Source organism: Spermophilus citellus, assembly GCF_964194105.1.
Source record: "Spermophilus citellus genome assembly, chromosome: 12".
NCBI lineage: Eukaryota > Metazoa > Chordata > Mammalia > Rodentia > Sciuridae > Spermophilus > Spermophilus citellus.
In genome coordinates, this window is record NC_138198.1 from 114005092 (window position 1) to 114027537 (window position 22446).

General features: G+C 45.4%; 1 protein-coding gene across 10 annotated transcripts in view; it reads left to right on the forward strand.

Annotated features, from left to right (window-relative positions):
- NEDD4L (NEDD4 like E3 ubiquitin protein ligase) overlaps positions 1-22446 on the forward strand; it is a 303382-nt gene that overhangs the window by 213224 nt on the left and 67712 nt on the right. For all 10 annotated transcript variants that reach the window (XM_081263107.1, XM_081263099.1, XM_081263098.1 and 7 more), the window contains one exon: positions 15484-15534. In XM_081263107.1, the coding sequence (XP_081119233.1) occupies positions 15484-15534 (51 nt within the window). The remainder of the gene's footprint in view (positions 1-15483; positions 15535-22446) is intronic.

Below are 22446 nucleotides of genomic sequence, written 5' to 3' on the forward strand. Positions count from 1 at the left end.
CTCCTTTGCAAGGGGAGAGGCATGAAGACAGGGCTTGATGGAAATGAATAGCTTTAATGTATTTCTTGTCTGCTAGACACCGAGATTTTTTTTTTTTAAAGATTGATTTTTTACAAAGAAAACTACGGTGTGTACTGAATCAAAATCTTTTTTCATTACCTTTGTAGGGATTGGGTGTATTTTGGTTTCTGTTTGAAAACTTGACTCTGTGGCTAGTTGTCATCACTGCGGTTTTGAAATGCCTTAAATTATTTTCTGAAGGAGGACAGCATCCATGTAGCCATACCTAGACAGCTTTTGTAGGTAAAGTCCTGGAATAGCTATAATCTGTTTCATAGATAAATAGATAAGCACCTTCTCCACCCTGGCCCCTTTGGGAGAAGAATCAGGACAGGGTAGTGGAGAGCAGAGAAGAGGCTTTCAGATTTTCATAAGATTTGAATCTCTTGGTTGGTCATATTCAGTATTTCTCAAAATGCCATCTAAAGTATAGCTAAATTTGTAATTTAGTCTCAAAGTGTACTTAAATGGCTTATGATCTGCCAGGTGTCCCAAAGACTGTCCCCAAGGAATGGTCAAAGATGTGCTAGCACCTGGGTAAGATTTTTTTTATCCAGGAAAAAAATAGTTGGGATTTTACTTTGAGTAGCAACAGCCAAGTGTGTGACATGGGTGGCAATAAGAGCTCAGATCTTGGCTCCACTGCTCACAGCTGTGCGACCTTGGACAAGTCACTTAGCCTTTCTGTGCTTTTGTTTTCTGTAATGTGGGGGTAGTATCTCCCTTAGATGGGAGTAATTACTCGCCATCATGAGGAGTAAGTGAGGCACATTCCACTCTAAGTGAGTCCCTGGATATCATAATAGTCATTGTTGATTTATAGCTTAGAATTAAGTGTTATGCAAACAGTAGGGTTACTACCCATAGCTAAATGGAAGTTTCTGTAGCATTTTGCACCCTGAAGAACTGTATATGGGTGTGTGACCTCTAGGTTCTACTATATCAGCCACTCTCAATGTTGTCGTCATTGTCCCCATTTGGCAGATGAGGAAACTCAAAGAAGTTGAGCCACTGCATCAAGTCTTGCAAGAAGCAGGGCTGCAGTCGGCTGAAGTCAGACCACATTGCCGCCCCCTGTGCTGCCTTCTCAGCCCTCGGTCTGTTCTGTCTGCAGAGTCTGTGCTTGGTGTGCCTTTGGACATGGCAGTCAGAAGGGCCAACTCTGTTCTGGACAGACTGAGCTCTCATATCTGCTGGGCTCTGAGAGGTGCCCAGGGTTCTGGATGATGGTGCACAGCCCAGAAGGCCAGGCTTGCTCCCCAGCAGCTCCGCCGGCCTTGTTAGGTTTTACCACCAGTCCATATCCAAAGTAGGCGAAAGTTGCTTGACTTGCAGAAATATGTAACTTAATATTTTTTCCAAAATTGACACTAAGGGCAAGGGAAAGTGATGATATAGCAAAGTTTGTCTGTGAAGCTTGGAGAACTGTATACATATTAAGGACCTTAGAATTAATTCTAATCTTCCCCCTCCCTATCTCACAATGGAAATACTGGGATGCTGAGATTTTCTCCAAGTTCCATGCACGGGGATCTAGGTTCTCTAGCTCCTGCAGTATTCTTCCTGTTAAACTATGAAAAAAAAAAAGCTTAAGTGACAAGATAGATAAAAGAATAGCAATTTAAAACTTAAGTATTCAAATATATCTGTTTAATTCAGAGTATTTGAATCCTGGGCCACTAATGTTCACTGACTCCCTTCCCCCACGTGTTCAACCCCTAACTGTGCTCATTAGAAGTTGAACTTGACTGAAATCAATCTGTGTTGGTCAATTTGAAGGTTAGGAACCCTGTGGGAATTATCTGCAGGGTTTCTGGCCGTGAATACACCGAGCCCTCCCAAGAGCAGCCTGCAGTCACTCTGGTAGGCCTTTCCAGGGAGGTCCCCGGTAGCGTAACAATGTAACTTACCTCTCAGCATCTGCTGTGTTCAAGGCTTGGTGCTGTTTTGTACACGCTGTTTTCATGGTTCAGGATAATGCACTGGATCACACCCCACCATTCCCACATTGGAGCTGCTCAGGGAGCCAGGGCAGCTTGCTCCAGGTCGAGGAGAGAACAACCTCAGTACTGGGTCCGCCTATTCTTTTTTTCAAGATGGTGTCTGTGAATCAGGATAATAAAAACAAGATGAGTATTCTTGAAGCCTTTGTTCTCAAAGTTCTTCTGGAAAGATTATAAATCTTCTTTTAAAATCAGCCATCTAAGTATTGTGGCGTTGAATGCAGAATTTTCATTAATATTAACATGACCTAGAAACTTTGTCCTGGCTTCAAGCCCAGTTCATTGGTGACTTGCCTTGGCTGTCAGTCATTGCCCCATGTCCTGTGGTTTTCTGCAGGTGTCCCACAGAAGTACCCACTAGTGTGTACTTGGAGGGGTAACAAGGGCTCATAAGGCCCTTGGTTGCCCCAGCTGAGGGGGGAGTATTTGTTAATAATCTCAGCATGGATTGAGAGTGTAATTGAAGTTCCAGGGTTAGTCCTGCTTGATGTCCTAGGTACTTGTAGATTTAATAGCCTTTGTAGTCTAGTCTAAGGATTACCATTGATTTATGATATAATTTTCTTCAGATTTATAGGTTTCATGTTCCAAACAACCAGCATTTATGTAAATAGACTTTTTTTTTTTTTTTTTTTTTTTGGTACCAGGGACTGAACCCAGGGGACTTGGCCTCTGAGACACATCCCAGCCCTATTTATTTCTCACTAACTTGGCTTAGGGCCTTACTAAGGTGTCAATGCTGGCTTTGAACTTGCAATCCTCCTGCCTCAGCCTCCCCAGCCATTAGGATTACAGACATACACCACCGTGCCCAGCCCATAAATGGACTTTAGAATGTGGTTTGTTCATAAATTGGTGATTGCCTTCAGCCAGGTCATCTTTTAAAGAAAATAAATAAGAGGCATTTCTAACATTCCAAGAGTGTCCCCATCTTAGATTTAGACCTGTAATCTTGCATCTTGGTCCTTGTATTACATGTCATTGCTTCATTTATTTTTAAGGAATAATTAACTTTGTAACAGCCCATTCCATTTTTTGAAATCCCTTTCACATATTTTTCCCCCGCAGGTTAGAACAGGTTTTCTCAAACTGTATATGCTGATCTCTCCACAACACCAGAGGAGCTCTTTGATTTGAGACCAGACTCACTGACCCATGGTGTTACTGAAAATAGCGGCGTGTTTCCAGTTGCCCAGTCTTGGCAGGAACTCATTGCTCCTCCTATTTCCCAACAGTGCATTTAAAACAGTCCCTACTGTAGACTGTTATAACACTCAGTAGTAGCTTGGATGAGTCTTGTAGATACACAGGCATCTGAAGCACAAGCCTGGGAAGTGCAGGTGGTCTTTAGCCCACTTTCCAGATGAGAAACTTGGTCCAGGGAAGGCTTGGTGCCCCGAGTCATCCATTAGTTAGTTCCTGAACTCTAGCATGTCCCAGGCCTTCCAGGGCTCTTCCCCATGCCTGTGGTGTAGAACCCATGCATCTAGACTCTGTTCTTCTTGGAGGTGGCACTTCCCTCTCCTCTCTGGTCTTTTAGTCATTGGTGCAGGGCAGACCACACAGTGGATACAGGTTTCAGTGCTGGCTATCTAGGAGAGGCAAGAAAGGCATCAAGCTGCAGAGTTTAAGCAAGTGCTTCATATCAGCCCTGCTCGCAGGCCTCATCCAGGAGGGTTTTCCCCCGCGGCTGCCTGCAAGTCTACTCTTGCAAGCATGGGCATTTACTTGACTTGTAGTCCCTGATGATTTGTGGACAGTGTCACAAGTGAGTGAGTGAACTTTCCTTTTCAGGTTTGTCTTATGTTTTGAGACATGAAGAGTGAATTTGGTGCCTAGTATCCTAGTTCTAATTGTCTTGGGTGGTTTGATTGTTGAAGACTTCTTAAATGACTTTGAAGAGAGTGCTGGGAACGTTTTATCCTCTGTGACTTTCATCTAAAGTAAACTTGCATTACCACTCCCATGTTCCTGAGCCTTCCTGGCTTAGACAGCAGCCCCACTGTGTGCTCTTAATTATAGCCCTACACATAAATGATTCTATGTTTTAGAAACTGCTTTTGCTGTTGATTTTTAAGCACAACTCAGGCACAGAGCTCAGCCATTGGTCTCGGCCTCTTAGGGATCCCTGGCAGCCACCTGGTGAAGTATGTCACACTCTGTTTTGCCCATTAATTAGGAAATAGTCTGGCATGTGGAGCTTTGCAGATTTTTCTTAAAGTACTCTAGGGGCTGAAGGGTAAGCACATGACTTTCTTCAAATAAGTAATTAAGCCAGCCTGTCCCATGGCAGAGAGATTAGTTCCCAAGAAATAACATACCACAAACGAATGACTCTTAAGTGCTAGAGTCAGAAAGACTGGGTTTGAGTCCTAGCCTGACCCTTGCTAGTCATGGAAACATACATTCTTCTTCCTTCTTCTCTGGTGCTTCAAGAGAATGTGAGTTACCGAAGAGCAAACAACAGATCACTAGGACATTTACATAGAATTGCCCAAAGATGAGCAAGCACCTTCCTGAGCAGAAGGGAGGGAGGAAAGTGGGACTGGGCAGTGGTTCTCAGCTGGCACAGATTTTTGTCACCACCCCCTGCAGGGCATTTGACACTACCTGGAGATGTTTTTGACTGTCATAACTGGGGGCAAGAGCTTCTATGGCATCTAGTAGTCAAAGGCCAAAGATGCTTCCAAACATCTGCCAAAGTACAGTGCAGCACCCTCACAGCGAAGAATTATCCTCTCCAAAATGTTAATGATGCTTACTTCCAGAAACCCTGGTGAGAAACAACATTTCTTCAATCTGCTTGTTCCATTTAATCCACTCCTATGCAAGGTGAAGTTGCTTTATCCTCACTCTGTGGGGAGAGAGAATGACCTTGAGTGGTGGTGAAGAAACTTGTCTTTGATTATTCAGCTACCTCTAGGTACATGTAGCATTTTAGATGAGATGTGTATGCATCCAAACCCCCCCACCTCCTGCTGCCCAGGAGGTAGTGTGCCCCCATAATTGATGCTTTAGGACTGACAGGGTGAGCAGCCACTTGAGAGATAAGGATAGAGATGCAGATCTCAGATGTGTGTTGTATCGAGTGACTTTTGAGGCCTTTCCAAAGGGTCACATCCTCTGATTCCATTTTGAAATGACATTTGCTTTTTGTAGTTCCAGTACTAGAGTGGCGGGAAGCTCTCCCTTGGCCACAACCAGTGAAATCCCTATGCTTTGTCTGTGCACCTGTGAGTCCTATTCCTATTAATATCCTGGCCCTATCGGGCCAGAGGGTTAGGGTTCCACACAGGGGCGGCCAAAAATGCACCCCTCCCCCATGCCATCCACATTCCGGGCCCAGCAGTTATTTTTACCCGCATGTGTAAATGGGTCCAGCTATTTCTCATTTGGGAGAAGAGCGGAGGCGTGAGGGGGAGGGGAGGAACTATTTTATACTGTTAGAGATTCCTATTGAATATCAGTTTGCTAATCGTATAAACTCCACCAGTTTCACAGATGATTACAGTTTCTCTTTTATAGACAGGGAAAACTGAGGAGTGGACCTCATGCTTATCAGTCCCAGCCGATGAGCTTTTGAAGCACATCAGTGTCTGAACTCTTTGACCAGAAATGTAATTGTCCGAGGTGAGGAATGTACACTGGTTTGAGAACTTTGCGGGTGATTCCAGGCCCTGCCAGGCTGAGAGCCTCTGGTCCTTGTCACCCTGAGTCCTCACATGCTCATGGACCTGCAAGTGTTATTCTGTCCTAGAGAGACTAGAAGAAGACCTGGACCTCTCTCCTGCCCATTGAGTCCTTGATTTCAAGGTATAGAAGGTGTCCCATACTCTGTACCTAAACTGGCACCTGTTAAACTCCAAAATTCCTTTGAAGTTCTTAGTTTACTCTAAAGATACATGTGAAATTAAGATACACACTCTGTTTTTCCCAAAGCTTTGAGGATCTCCTCTCCAGGATTTCTCACCAACATTATACGCAGAAAAGAGAATTTTTTTTTCTTCCCCTTCTCTTCCTGTCGTAGGAGGAAGAAGTTTTAAATACTTAGTAAATTTTGAATGAAACTTTTTAATTATCTAGTTAATGGGCTAATAACTTTGCAATGGATTTTATGCTTTTAGACATCTTCAAAATCTTTCTGTAGACCTAAAGAATGTATTAAACCTTCTCAAACATTTTTTAAGTTGACATCTGTCATTTATCATTTGTTCAATAGGTTATTAGTCCAGTAGTTGCAAAAGAGGTAATTTCAAGTATGATGAATGTTACACGGTGTGCTTTAATTTATAAAGCTTCCAGTACAATAGGTAATTTAGTCTTGTGGTTGCAGATACGATTCATTTTAATGGAAAATACCTACCATAAATTGAATTAATAAATTCGGTCATTATTAAAACCATCATCCATATTAGGCTTATTTTCTGCCAGAAAAATATTTGGCATCATCTTTTAAGCCAAATAAAAAGATGGGCTGGATGGGAGGGTGGTAAAATATGCAAGATACTGTCATTCCAAAAGCCTGTCACCTTGGTGTAGGTGGGTGGGATCTCCCCCTTGTCCTCAGTTCTGTTTGTACTCACAAGAGCCAGGCATTTTTTAACCATGCAGTTGACTCCAGAGGTTTTTATATCCAGTAAAACAGACTGTGGTAAGATTCAGTAAGGATAAAAACAAAAACAACCCTTCTCTGAAAGGCCTGAGAAGGGAAGGTTGTATTTCAGAAAGGGGAGGCAGGAAAGGACAGGCCCCAGAGCCCAGAACTGTTATTAGTCAGGTCAGGTACAAGGAAAAGAATGTGTGGACGGATTTAGAGGATGATTTGTTTGGAACTGTCTAGGCCCTGGTGCCCAGGAAGTCTTGTACCTCCCTAGCATGTGCGTGCACCAGTAGGAAGAACAAGGCTTTAAAAGGTATTGAGGTAATGGGCTGGGGCTGGGGCTCAGCGGCAGAGCACTTGCCTAACGTGAGTGAGGCACTGGTTTCGATCCTCAGCACCACATAAAAATAAAAACAAAATAAAGGCATTCTGTCCATCTACAACTACAAAAAAAAAAAAATTAAGACATTGAGGTGAGGGAAGGGGGTTGGGTAGCATAAAAGAATAAAAACTATTCAGTTCCATTTATTTTTCAAGCTATACCTTACTCGTTTCATTTTTTCTATTAAAATATAAGCAAGGGGAAAAGGGCCATGCAAGAATATGCACGTGCAAACACTGCTCAGATCATGTTCCTTCGGAGCTGGCAGCATTGGTGAGTGTGACCCCCAGGGGGTGTGCACCAGGCACTTTCGCCAGCAAGCTAGAATTTCCTGAGGAGTGGGAGCTGTTCGCAGTTTGCATGAAGGCATTGGTACTTGAAGTTACAGCTGTCCCCTCTCAATGATGGTGAGTGTGGGTGCTGGAGCCCATGGCAGGCGCAGCAGGCTGCCACCTGCCTGCTCTCGGGCAGGTTCCTTAACCTTCTGACAGTGCCTGGCACACACTGGGAAACTGCGTGTGAGCTTGTCATTCTTCACAGTCCCGAGGTTCTCCCCAGAGTTTAGCTGGAGCTTTCCCCAGCAAACTTTGATGGAGTCACTGGCCAGCGATATAATTTCAGCCAAAACATGGCCAGTTCAGAGAGGAGACTTGGAAGGATCCACCAGCTCATAGTATGAGGCTGTTTTAATGGAGCCTTTAGGAAAGGTCAGTGTCCTTGCATAAACTGGATGACACTAGTTCAGAGTCTTCAGTCATTAAACGTCCAAGAATGAAGTTTGTGTACATCACCCTGTGGTCTGTCTGCTGCCTTGTGGGATTCCGCACTTGCACGTGGTTGGCCAGCCAGGCAGCGAGGTGGACTGCTAGCCTCCCACACCCTGAGGAAGAGCTTTTACCATCAAGCTTGGGAATGAAGTCAAAGAATAAAAATGACCTCGAGTCCATGGGAAACTTCGGTTCACTTTTCCCTTCCATCCAGTTTGTTCCCCAACACTACATTGACTAAGGGTGCCTGTTGCTATTTCAGGTTATTGACATCTATACTTTGGTCCAGTTCAGAGACGATAGAAGAATATTTTCTTCATACATTAAAATGACTTGTAGAAAATCTAATTCTAAAAACTTCTCCAGAGAAGAAATGAGGCACTAATCCTGAGAAAGTTTTCCTGCAATCTTGAGAAATTAAGACAAATTGTACCAAAAGACAGAAGCACAGAATTAAACAGTATCGGGTCACTAAGAACCCAGTGACACGTTTTCATTTAAATAAACTTCCAAATTCAGTCTCGGATTAGTTTGCTTTGTAACAAACAGAATGTATGAGAATGCTTATTTTTTAGCAAATTATGTTCATTAAAATCTTTTTAGTTTATTCATCAAATTTAATTTTCACCAGGAGGCAGTAAGAGAATGACATTGTGCTTCAGGGGTTTTTTGGGGTTTTTTTTCACATTTGCGTTATTTTTTTTACAAATACAATAGCTTTATAAGAAGCTTTCGGTGGCTTTGCCCTGGAGATTTTGTGCAGATAATTGTGACACCAGGTCCTGCCCCAGAACCTTGAAGGGTGACAAGCAGTAAGCATGTCTGGGCTGGAGAGGAGGACGCCTCCCACCGGACAGGGAAGGAAGCAAAGGTGATGAACGTGTAGGTGACGGTGTAGGTGACAGACCGTGTGGGCTCCCGATACCCTACTGCCTGGAGAGGGCAGCAGTCGATCCCACTGTCCCCTTATTTGCACTTATTCTTCTATGGTCTTCATGTTTGCTTTACATCAACAGCAAGTCGGGGACATTGGTTGCTGAGGATTACTGATGGCACTGGGCCCAGGACCTTGCTGACACCCTTGCCCTGTTGACAGGAGAGCCTAGGAGTGGACTCTTCTGGGTGGGTGCCATGCCTTCCTCTTCCTGAGGAGCCATACCTTCATGGTGACCCCTCAACGTGGGTGCCCCCAAGCAGGCAACCCTCCTAAAATGCAGTCCTTACCAGTTGTATTAGTCAGCTTTGCGTCACTGTGACCCAGAGACTCGGCAAGAACAACTTAGAAGAGGAAAAGTTTATTTTGGCTCATGGTTTGAGAGGTTCAGTCCACGGTCAGCCAACTCCATAGCTCTGGGTCTGAGGTGTGGCAGAGGAAAGCAGCTCAGGACATGACGGCCAGGAAGCAGAGAGAGCGCTGCTCACCAGGGACAAAATATAAACCCCAGAGGCATACCCCCAATGATCTACTTCCTCTAGCCCCAACCTCCATTTAATCCATTCTAGTGGATTAATCCACTGATTAGGTTTCAGCTCTCATAATCATTTCACCTCTGAACATTCTCTCATTGTCACACACATGGCAATACCTCATATCCAAACTATTACATAGTTTAAAATCTTTTGTCTCTTCATGTAAGTGAGCCCCATGGGACCCTTAGGATCCAGCTTCCACTTCTCCCCACCCCCCACTGCTCCGTTTCCCCCAGTGGCCTGACTTCCATGCCACAGGCCTCCTCTGCACTCACGGTTTGAGCCTGATGCTTCTGCAGTTCATTCCTCACCCCACCCACCCACCCCATCTGCCCTTCAGCATGCCCCTTACATTCTCTCTAAAGTCATCCCAACCATGACCTCAGGCTGAATGAGATACTTCCCCCTGGAGATTCCTGCAGCATGCTGCTCATGCCAGTGTCTGTATCCATGGCTTGTGTGGGGCTGCTCTACCCAGAAGTGCAAGACCCTTGCCCCCTGTGGCCACTGAGCAATGGAAATAGATTGTCCAGAGTAAGATGTGCTAAGTGCAGTCTGACTGTGGCTGCCCCCTCCCTGCAGGAGCTAAGGAGATTCTGAGCTCTGCAGGTCTCTCGAGGTTTTGAGTCTAGTTCCCAAAATTCTTACCCAGCATTCGCACCCCTCGAGTTTACTGGGTATTAAATTCTGATTATCAAATGTTTCTGTTTGCAAAAAAGTGTCATTCCTGCCATCTGTTGACCCTACAAATGGAAACATGCTTATATTTGGAGTTCAGGGGTGGGGACTGAGTGTTCTAGAGCTTATTCTAGAGCCACTTCCACCCACCCAGAGAGGGGACCCATCAGGCACATTGTATCCCTCATAGCTGGACACCTGGAACAACAGGGACGCATTTGAGCCCACCTAAGAAAATCTTCTCTCAACACAGTTTACATGCCTGGTTGGGCCCCAGACCAGAGCCAGACTGCGATTGCAGGACTGCTCCCTTCTCTGCCAGGACAGTTGGACCTTGCTCTATCTCCCTGGACCTTCTGTTTTTATCTTCTGAATTTCCCCTAAAAAAGCTTCTCTTAAAGTAGATGGTCTTCTTGACAGCAGACGCAGGCAGCCAGGAGAAGTTCTGCCTGCACGCCTGGCATGGTGTTCCTGGGACTTGTAAAAGTCCTGTGTCCTGAGGTTTTGTTGACATGGGAGTCTTGTTTGTTGATATAAATAAGAATCAGTGTCTCCAGGACACACCTCAGTGTTTTAGTGAATGGCAGATTTCAATCCTTCCTTTCAAGACTAAATGGCAGGGGAGATGGTAGTGTGAAAGCCATAATGAAATGTCTACCCATGTGGATTTAAAAACAAACAACAACAACAAAAAAAAAAAAAAAAACTGAGACTTGCTTGGCCTTGTGTTCTGGGGTCTGTGAAGTCAGTTTTGGTAAGTGCATGAGCATTCAGAACATTTCATTGTGGCACTTTTCTTTAGTTTTAGTGGAATGTAACAGGATTATCATTTGACAGTAACTGATGACATATCTCACAGCTGTTTATCTTGAAACCCGAGGCCCCAGTGGTGAATCTGGGACTTGTATGGTGGAGGCTTCCTCCCTGCAGCCTCCTTGATGGAGGCCATTGTGTCTGCCTGTTGAGCAGAGGGAGAGACAGATGAGGGTTCTCTTTCCTTTTGTCTGTGATGAGGATGCTGGTCTCTCACTTTACTGAGGGATGAGGGTCTAGGAGGAATCATCTGTGCCACTTAGGTACTTCCCATGCCACAACCGCTAAAGAGACTATGTATTTTTAGTCTCAGATTGTTTTGATGATAGGACACACAAAAAAGATTCATTCTGGATCGGTTCTTAGCACACACATTTTTGTATGTGTGTAACTGAAATAAGGTTTTCAAAATAGTACTTGTATTTCATGTTAAGGCATTGATATTTTTCTGTTCTTTTATACTTCATTTTTAAAAATAGGGGCTGGGTGCTAGCCTAGCATGCACAAGGGAATGGAACCCAGGGCCAACAACAGTAAAAAGAAAAAAATACTTTTTTGTAAACCACTTGTGGGGTTGCAGTTTACAGCTTCAAAAACAGTTCCCTACTAGGTATGGTGGCTCATGCCTGTAATCCCTGCAACTTAGGAGGCTGAGGTAGGAAGATTGCAAGTTCAAGGGCAACCCTAGCAGCATAGCAAGACCCTGTCCCAAAATAAAAAATGGGATAGGGATGTGACTCAGTGGTAAAATGCCACTGGGTTCAATCCCTGGTACAGGAGCGGGAAAAAAAAAAAAAAACCCAACACTGCCTTGATCCATAGCTGTAGTACTTCATGGGTCATTTTCCCCAAGAATTGCCCATACTTTTTGATACCCTTTGCCTAAGGAGCTCTGCAGCCCCAGTGTGATTGTGGGCCACCATCCTAGCGGCTGGGCTGGTACTTTTCTCCCTCCACAGCCTCCTTCCCTACTTCTTGGCTTCAGTGGGAAGTTCACACCATGCCTGGCCTTGCTGCTGCTGTTGCCATGGCCTGTGCTGGAAGGAACCGGGTAATGGAGTCCTCGTGTGTGATGACGTTGGCCTTCCATCCTTCAAGCCCAGCTCTGACCCAAAGATCAGAGACTCTGTGGTCCTTCTGATGGGTGTGTTGAGAAGTTGGGTCACGTGTGTGGTGTGAGGACAGATAAGCCTGGTGGTGTCCACTTCACAGCTGGTGGCTCTGACCAGTGCTCGCTGGGGAGTCTGGGGAAGAGCCCAGGAGCTACCTGGGAACTGTGGTGCTAGTCCTGGTCCCAGGGCCTCTGGCCTTCACGTACAGCGGCAGCACCCCTCTGCATGACGTGGCACACCCTGCTGTCCTTCCTTCTGACTTAGGAGAATCATTGGTTTTGAAATGGGGAGGAGTGGGCCTGAACATAGTCCATCAGTGTGTAGTGAGCAAACTCCAAGAGACACTGTTTGATGTGTGTGTGTTTCACTTTTTCATTAATGGAACATGGATTTTTGTTTCACCTTACGTGACACATGTCAGAAGCGCCACTGGACATGGTCATTAAATTGGAAAAGTAATCCGATGGCTCAGCAGAAGGGAACCTGTATAATTGTGTTACTATCCTGCAGTGTTTTCACCCTGGAGGACAGAATGGCAGGTAGTGGAGGCTGAAATTCAGTGTCTTACCACTTTAAAATCACCACAAGAAATGCCAGTATTCACTTCACAAGTTAATTTGTAGCTTCTTATAGTTAACATGATGTTTGGAAACAATTTTATAATACTAACTACTAAAAATTTATCTGTTTTTTATAACATTGGTATAAAATGTCACACTCTGGTAAGTGACATCTTAAGATAGTTGAGAGGGCCTTAGATATTGTCTCTTCAGGGCCCCAGTCAGAACCCTCTGCCTGTCATGCCATTCCTGACAGCTGACCATCACACAGAGGTGTCAGAGGTATCCCCCCCACTGCCACACTCCTGCACATCTTCTCATGACAAGTCCTCCAGGAGAGCTCTCTTGTCCTCCCTCATCCCACGACAGCTCTTCTGCAGTGTTGAAGCCGTTTGTAAAAATTCACGTCATGTTTAGCCTAAACACTTTATTTCCTAAACTTTCTCCAGTTTTGGCAGCAAAAGGATGTTTTGAAACCTACGCCTCTTGGCCAAACGCATCTTCCATTGACTTGTGGAATGTTGCTTTAACCCCATTCATTTTGAGCCGGCATTATTTGGGGCTTGATTCCTGTTTTATTTAAAAATAATAATTTAATAAATAATAATTTATTTCTTAAATAAACTATTTAATTTTATTTCCATCTTCCTTGATGTAAATAACAGCCTTCTCCTCCCTTTGGTGGGGAGGTTCCTTTATCTTTGACTGTGTTAGAAATTGTTTTTCCAATGTGACAAGGAAACTTGATAAGGCAGGAGCGGGTTTCCCAGCCTCACAGTACCTCGGGGAATTCAGCAAACTGTTTCATTGGAGAAAAGGAGCTGGTGGAGTGAGAGACCATATACCCAGAAATCTCTGTAATAGAACCTCCTAAAGTTGCAGGAGACTGCTGTCTTCCGAGTTCCCTTTCCTCACCCTTGAAAGCCAGCATTTGGGGAGAAGCCCAGGGCCAGTACTCGCCTTGCTCTCTTGCCACTCACTGAGATGCGGCAGAGTGTGGGTTTAGAGCAGCCTGGGAGCCAGCCTGTCAGGAACTTGGCAGGTCACTCACCATTGAGCTTCCTGTCTATAAAATGGGTGAGATAATGGTGCCTGCCTCCTGGGCTGCTCCAGGATGCGCCACAGCTTTGGCACCAAGCGTTGAGTAGGGTGAGCACTCTGGCAGGGTTTGCTGCTGCACCGTCAATGTCGGCCTCCTCTCTTTAGGTGTCTGGCAGAGCTTAACTCATGTTATCAGTTTAGAACCCAGACATCTCCCTAGTAAAGCAACATGGCACCTAGATGTTTTGTGAATTTTTGCTGAAACGCACTTCGGGGGGAAAAATGCACTTAGGTTCATGACTCATGAGTAGCTTTAATGATATTGTCTTCTGATGATCAGTCACATTCTGTGACTTCCTACATCAGCAGTGACTGGAGGAGGAAGAAGAGGATTGGTGGGGTGGTGACAATACCAGTCTGCTCATATTAGGTAGACACACAACTTATGGCCAATAGGCAACAAATTTCCATTTCTTGTATGATGGTGCTGACATTTATACCAGTTTTAAAACTATAGTGAAACCAGCCCAACGGAGGACTAACACTGGCGTGAGTCCCTGGGGAGCAAAGCTGTTGTTTTCCGGGCCTTCTGCTGACTGCTGCTCTGGGTAAAATGTAAGGAACTGATCGGCGCCTCCCTTATAGTCTTCTGTTAGAGGAGGCCTCCCCATGGTGGGTTGTGGCAGAGAGAACTGAGAAAAGTTCTGAAAGTCTCAAGAGCTCAGGAGCTCATCTCATTCTTCACGAGCACCCCACCAGCTCTGACTTTGATTTCTCATTATCCTTCATGCGTCGTTTAGAGCAGAGATGGTTTTCCAGTTAATCAAAATGTTTAAACTATCTAAAAGGAAATTCTTAAGCCTGGAGCAAATCATTTCAAAAGATCTTGTTTATATTTATCTACTGCTCCACTAAGTGAAAGAAGAGAATGTTGTTTTCAAGTACAGTTGGAAAGTAGTTTCTGCAAATTAGAATATTTCTGAGTAAATCAGCAGAGTGAAAGTAAGGACCCAGGATTCAGAGTGAGGCAAGCTGGGCTCCCCTTTGGCTTTTCCTCAACTAGCTGTGGAATGGGTTTGATGACGTGTGAGGAACTCTCCAGATCTTATGCATTTTGAGTGTATGTTTCAGTATGCTACATATTTCTATAGGAGTGGCAGGAGTCCTGTTCTGATTTGCACCTCTGGTCATCTGAACACCAGAGGCCACTCTGTAAACCTTGTAATGTGAGACCTGGTGTGGACACAGCTGTGAGACACCCTGTAGTCCAGGCCAGAGACTCATGAACCTGAGTTATGACTTCCCTGGTCACTCCCAGAGCCTGAAAGAGGTCCAACGTGTATCTCCTAATGAATTCTACCTGGGTCCCATGTAAGTCAGGAATGAACATGCCGTGTGGTGGATGAGAGAGGGAGGGGTTTGGCATGTTCAAAAATTATAGGACTTGATCCCCAAATTTTCAAGCAGTGTACTTACTGGATTGAAAAGGCGTTCATCTTTGAGGATCTGTGGTTCATAAGATTTATTCATAACTAAGCTATGTACTCTTTTCTCTAGACACTCAGCTCTCAGGAAGCCCTGGGTTTATGGTGCAGGATAAATAGTTGTTAAAATGTTCCCAGCATCTCTGTACTACCTTCCTTTTAAAATGGGCCCAGCTCTACTCCCAACCGCTCAGTGGCCTTCCATGTTCATGTCCCTGAGTGCCCACATGCTCACAACGCTGACAGATGATTCCTTAATATCCTGTTTGGTAGTAAATGCCAACCAATGTCTCAGACAGCCGAAGACAAGATGCACAGTGTTTTCTGCTCTCGGGTCTCCTGGTGACTGCTCTCTATGCCTCACCTTGGCCCTCTGCCTTCAGTCCCCACCGCATTCAGGGTCAGGCTCTGAACCTCTGTCTCTTTTTACAATGAAACTTTTTTTTTAAAGAATGTTTTACTGACATTCATTGAATAACTGGCAGCATTAACCGCTTGCTCTCTTCTTTACAGACACGAGACGACTTCCTGGGCCAGGTGGACGTGCCCCTTAATCACCTTCCGGTAAGGACAGCTACATGTCTGTGTTGCATGCTGAGGGTAGAGGCTCCTAATTGCCTCCAGCTGGTGTGTTGCAGAGTGGCATCCCTCGCCACCACTGAGAGGCCACAGCCGCGCCCTCTTCCTGGTTAGAAGGTGGGCCCTATGACGGGATGGACAGAGGCTCTCTTAGTTGTAAGATCCTGTGTGTCTGAGTCACATGAGAACTCATGTCAGCCTCCCCAGCTCCAACTCTTTTCTGCTCTTTAACTCCTCTACCTTTGTGCATCACAGAAGGGACATCTCCTTATGTCAAGCCCCTCCTCTTGTTACTTGCTATCTTTGCTCCCAGATCCACCCTTTGGTCTCTGCTGCTATTCATTTCCCTGGGTCTGGAAGTCTACCTGCTGTGTGTCTTAGCTGTGTTTACCCAGTTGGGCTTACAGCTTTCTTAGTCGGCATGGAGACGGAAGAGATTCTGAGCGGCCTGACCCCTGGAAACCCTGCCTTAGCGTTAGAAAGTGCACCGCGCTACCACATGTGTGGCCACTGGCTTTCCTCTGTGCTCAGATGGGCAAAACAGTTGAGGTTGTTGCTATAACTGCTTTTGGGGATGTCGCCTGCAACCCGAGGCAGTAGATACAGTGTGGGACCAGACCTGGTGGAGGTAGATAGTCCATATTCCACTTCAGCTTTCCAGATTGTTCCATCTCCTCCTGGCCTTCTTTCCCTGGGCAGCACAAAATAACATAAGTAGGAGCTGTGAGAAGAGAGTCAAATATTTCTGCCTTACAAGGATGCTGTGTTTTCTCAGTGCTTTGAGTGCGTAGCATAAATAGTCCATAAACTATAATGACTTAAACCACCTAGCGCAAGCCTCCCGCTGTGTGCAGACTGGGGCCATTCCTGTACGTTAAATGCCAAGGCTGGATCTTCCTGAGGAAGCTGTGAGGAGATGTTGGGAAGGAATGTGCTAGCAAGCAGTTGACTCCTGCTCACTCACGGAACCTATTATGGGAGAAAGGGATCAAATGCATTCCCTCCCCGAGGACAGGAGCAGAAGTGATAACATTGCAATATTTTTTGTTTCTACTTAAAAACCTGAAGCTCCAAGGTGCCTCAGGAAGGGGTGTGTGTGTGAGAGGGGAGAGGGGAGGTTTCTCCATGAGACCAATTCCTAAGTCATCAAAAAAATATATATATATATTATTTTCATTGGTTCACATTGAGAGGATATGAATGTCTCGTGTGTTGTGGGGAAAGACTCTGCATTCCTGCATCTCTAGGTTTCTACTCGCACTCTTCAGATGAAGCTATAATCTTGTCATGATTTTAAACAGTGGTGTTTGGTTCTTTGGGTGCCCCCAAGTGCTCTTTCCCTAAAGTAACAAACCACACCCTTGCTAAGATGCTTATAAAAGGCATAAGTTAAATATTTAACCATGTACCATTAAGCCCTGTTTGAGTGATTTGCTGGTGGCTGGTTTTGAAAGGTTGGGCCATAGCTTCCAGAGAACAGAAGAATGTTTCTCTTCAAGAGACCAAGTCGGCAAAGGGAATAGACTTCACCTTGGGATTTCGAATGGTGGGTCTCCCCTGATGTTCATTTCCCCAAGTCTCTGCATTGCCCACCTGCTGTGTGTCTTAGCTAGTGTTTACCCCGTTTGAGGCTTATAGCTTTCTTAGTGTGAGCTTTGAAAGAAGAAAGCCGTATGAGGCTCAGGGGAGAATTGATACCAGATTAAAGAGGGTGGGACAGTAAGCCCCTGGAGTGGATGTGTACTCCAACATGAGCTATGTGGATGGAATGATGGATCCTCCTAGTTATGCATGTGCCCGAAGAGCAGCCTGCAGCCGACCTCCATCCTCCCCATACTCCAGGGTGACTAGCTTTTTGAGCCAACTCCATTCAGGGGAATGAACCACAAAGACCACAAGAGAGGACTCAGGTTACGTTCTTTATCTTCCTTGTGGTCATGGATCCCAAGTAGCATATTCTGAAAGGGCATGGCTTCTGGTCCCAGGATTTGAGGTGCTTTCCTGTACGTATTTGATCATACGTGAAGCATACTTAGGGAAAAATTGCAGAGTGTCATTAATTGAATCTGATAATGCTCGAGTGTGAGTGTGTAACATAGAAACTAGCATTGGAGTCTGTTTTAGGAATGAATAATGTCTGCTCTCTTCTTGGTGGCTCCGTAAGCATTGTCAAAAAAGATCATCTATGACCCATAGATTCAATATTTGTCAGAAGGACCAAGGTTTGGATAAAAGAAAATATCAATCTAAAAAAGTGCTCCAGCTGTCTTATCAGTCCAGAAGGAAGCTATTGGAAACAAGGACATGGTGGTCCAGTGGCCCCTGCCAGCTCACCCAAGCCTTTTCAGGGAGTAAGGAACCTGGGTGTAGGACTATTGATTGTAGGACTATTCTCTCTGCTGGAGAATTCATTCCTTCAACAAATATCCATGTATAGATAGGACATAGTTTTTGAAGATGGTTCAGTGAAACAAGTTCCTCTGTGGTGTGGCCAGGTGCCTCCATTACAGGAGCCACACCTTCGAGTTCAGCATTTGAAATGTGGCTGTGCCTGGGAGCTGAATTTATAATTCTACTTCATTTTAATCAAGATTTAAGCTTAAGGAGCCATACGTGGCAAGTGGGCTGCCACATGGAATGGCACATGGGAAAATCAAACCCGAGATCCCTGACTTAGGTCAAAAGTGCCCGATTCTAGATTCTTCTTTCCTCAGATAAGAGTTCTCACTACCACAGGTGGGAGTTTTCATTTCTTTTCCCTCACCTGAGGCTGTCTCTCTCCAATTCTACATATGTACCATACCAAATATATTTAACTTAGATAAGGAAGGGCTTTGCATTTTGGATGTTTTCCAAATCTGTATTATTGCCTGTTCCTTCATGCTGACGTGTTATTCACTTATTTATTTTAAGGCATTTCAAGCCTGGAATGAGGCCTTGTCTTGTTGGCCAAGAAATTATAAGCCCTTCTCTTTTTTGAGGGGGAAAGGGGTGCCAGGGATTGAACTCAGGGGCACTCAACCACTGAGCCATACCCCAGGCCTATTTTGTATTTTATTTAGAGGGTTTCACTGAGTTGCTTAGCGCCTTTCTGCTGAGGCTGGCTTTGAAGTTGTGATCCTCCTTCCCCAGCCTCCCAAGCTGCTTGTCTCTGCCTTGCTTGCTTCTTTCTGCTTGCAGATGTTGCCAGCCCTCAGTGACACCCCTCATCTAAACCAGGAAAGGGATGAGCAAGGGTCGAGACAGGAAAGTGGATTTGGGGTAGACTCTCATGATTGTTAGGAAATTGTTTTTGATAATTTGAATATTCTGTTTTATGTTTTGTGTGTGATTTGGAAAAGGACATCTTGGAGGCCACATAACTGATGGTTGTTGACGAACTCTTCCTTGTTAACTCTAGAGGCCTGTCGCTGTGGTTGCCAGTGGATATTGGTGTTTACAATGTAAAAACTCACTTTCAGATTCTGAGGCGTGGCTCTTCCAGTGTCCCCATTTTCAGTCATGAATTTCCTGTCCTAGAGATGCCTCCCAGGCAGACTTGAGGGTTTGCTTAGCCTCCCTTGCTGGGCTCACCTAACGGCAGCTCCTGGGTGGAGGCCTACAGGCGAACAGGCTCTTCGGCATTGTGGAGCTGACCCACGTACTCCTCCACAGCCCACTGCCAGGAGCTGGGTACCTGGGTTAATTAAGGGTCCTGCTGGGCCTGTGGGCCATTGGTGCAAGTCCAAGTTGCCACTCTGCCAGAAGACGGGGAGGAGGGAGCTGGGAACCAAGAGGTGGGCAGGGAGGTAGTGGAATCCTGGGTTCCACATGGTAGAAACACAGTGCCTCAGTTCTCAGCTGCCTTTTCCCCCTCTGATCATGGATTCCCCAATGCTTGGTTCTTACCAGATACTTCCAGATGCAGGAAGAAAATTTTGGAATTGTGGTTCACTTTCATGTGTGGTTGTGAGACTCAATCCTCCTGTTTTATTTGTGGGAAAAGTAGACAGGAAGTAGGATTCACCTCTGTTTCCCTTGCTTTATTCCAGATTAACTGCTCATCTTTAATACCTCTTTTCCATTTTATTTCATATCAAGGCGAGGAGTAAAAGAAGGGGGAGCCAGGGAAGGGCAAATAGGATTGGTAGGCTGACCCTTTATGTAGGTCAGAGAATTAAGGAAACCTGAAGACTTACTCTAAGAAGTCTCCAAAGGTCAGGTTTAGAAGAGGGCTCTGCAGGCTTTATTGACTGCTATGTGGGAGATGGGTGAGTTGCCTATTAACCTTAACCAAGATAGTATGTCTTCCTAGAATGAGAGTGCTTTCCATAGAACGAGGGTGCATGCACAGATGAGACCAAGTTTCCATCCAGCTCTGTGACAGAGCCCCAGAGCTGGTCCAGTGCTCCTAAGCAGAGGCATTGGTGGCTGGGCTGACATGCGTGTTACCTAGGAGATGCTGGCAGCAGCAGAAATGGAAGGCTGTGCCTGCAGGTCCTGTCGCCTGCAGCTTAAACGCAGTATCTCTTGTTTCCTACTCTGGGCACCCGAGCAAACCTAGATAGCTGTAACTGTACGTGTTTGTTGATTGTTTTAAACTGCGCTTTCACATTTGTTTGCTAAATTCAGTGCATAATTACTTAAAAGTTCATAGAGTATTTGATTAGTCGTATCTACCAATTATTTAGGGATAAAAATAACTCTGGGGCTTGTATTAACAACAGAATTAAATTCTGATGGGGTTTTCTCACTGTGCTTCTGAGCTTTTTCTTCTTCTTGCTCAGTTGTAGCTCCCTTGCCTTTAGAGACCCCAGCCCTCCCACCTCTGCCCAGCCAAAAACCCCACCTCTGTGGGCAGTGCCCGGGGGCAGAGTGCTCTTGTTAGAATGTTCCCGTCTCCCACCTCAGTCAAGTGCTGCTTGGTGCAGCTATGGCTAACTTCTGACCTTTAGCTCTTCCCAAAGTAAAAAGCATTTTCAGGGTGCTGTCCTAGCTGCTGTTTAGTACTTGAGGGTAGCCAAGGTGGTCAACCTTCTTTCACCCCTTTTCTATTTACAGCTCGTGGCAACTGATCCTTCTCTTGTGTGCAGAATCCAGTGTCATGGAATGTGGAGGGAGTTGAAGGGTATTTATGTATTCCCAAGTATATTTTCCAGATGAGGAAACTTAAGACCAGGGAGAGATTACCTGTCCAACAATTGGCAGGTTGTTCATAGTGCTGGACCCCACCCCAGCATCAGTGTGCCTAGGCACAGTCAAGGGTGTGGGGGACAGGAGTAGCCTGAAGCTTGGGAGCTTCTGGTGGTTGCAGGCAGATCTTGAGTTTGAAGACCTAGGAGACCCTCCCCCTGTCCATTTGCCTGCAAAAATAATTTATCTCACCATGTGTCATAGTGACTGTACTTTTTGCTAAAGCAACTGTCCTCTTTAGGATGACAGCAGGGTATATTCTTTTGAATTTGCATCTATTTGTGATGGCTTCTCACTAGGAGCATCCTTGGTACCCTCCTGGGATCCCCACCTGGCTCTCTCCAGGGAGCATGAGCAGGTTGTGACCTGGATAAATGCATGTAGTTATCTACATGGTTACCATCCTGTTCAGGCTGGAGAATTTCATTTTCATCTTTAGTGCCCTGCCTCTTGTTGCCCAGCATTGAGTTGGCAATACTCCTGTGACATGAAAATGTAGAATTGACTCATGGCAGTAATGGCCAAGCTTGTTAGGTGTGGTAGGCACCTTAAGACTGTGGTAAGCCACTACAACTAACCGACTTAACCTTCCCAACAACTCTCTTAAGATCCAGTCACTGATTCATTTTGTAGATGAGGACATTGGAGCACAGAGAGGTAAGGACCCTCTGGGCCACACAAAGCCAGGGCACAGACCGCTCGATCTGTGAGGTGCTGGTGTTTGAACTACATGGTGTGTGCACAGATTCACTTCTGAGTCTGCTGAGTGCTGCTCTTCCCCGCTCACTCCCTTGCTCTCTCCTCTATTCCCAGGTCCTTGTGCTAAGATCCTGTAAGCTGTGCTCATGCTGTGGGTTCCCCGAGGTTGTGCTGTTCTTCCTCCCACTTCTCCACCTGCCACAACCTGCCCACTCACCCCAAAACCATTTCCATCTCCAAGTCAGAGCCAGTCTTTTCCCTCCACCCTAAGTCTTAGAGATTGTAGCGGCCCCATGTCAGTGGATGTGTGGAGCACAGAGCCCCCTGCACTGTGACGGCCCCACCCGTGCAGCTGAATCCCCAGGCCAGGACTGTGTCATAGCCACCCGTCACTGCTCTAGAAGTGTTTGTTGCTTGAATAAATGAAAAAATGAAGGAATACCAGAAGTAGAATTCTTGATTACTGAATGTTCCATTATGGGTAATGTTCCCAAAATGTCTGATTTCGATTTACTATCTTAACTAAGAACAAAATGTCTGATTTCGATTTACTATCTTAACTAAGAACAGACTAGAGAATATAATTGACTTTGTTCAATGATACACTAGAATTTCAGGGCCTCAGTAGTTTTGATAGAGCAAATGGATTTATATCTCTGCCTGCTGAGCGCCAAGCAATGCTCTTGGCACCAGCAATCCAGGGTGAGCACATTCAAGTCTCTGATCTCATGGGCTTACATCCTAGAAGAGATGGATGATAAACTCATCAATAAACAAGAGTACAGGATAATTTCAGATAGCGATAGGGGAAGATAAAGGAGAGCGGAACAATAGAGGAAGACGAGGTAGGCTCCATGGTGACAGTTTAAGATGAGGGCTCTGGGGGTGAGGTGGCAGATGGAGACAGCCAGGCCATCTGGAGTCAGCTGTCCAGCAGAAAGACCTGCCAGGGGCTGGGTCCTACTACAGCAGGATTAGATGTGATTGGCACAGATGACAGATGAGGCCAGGATGGTTGGAGTATGA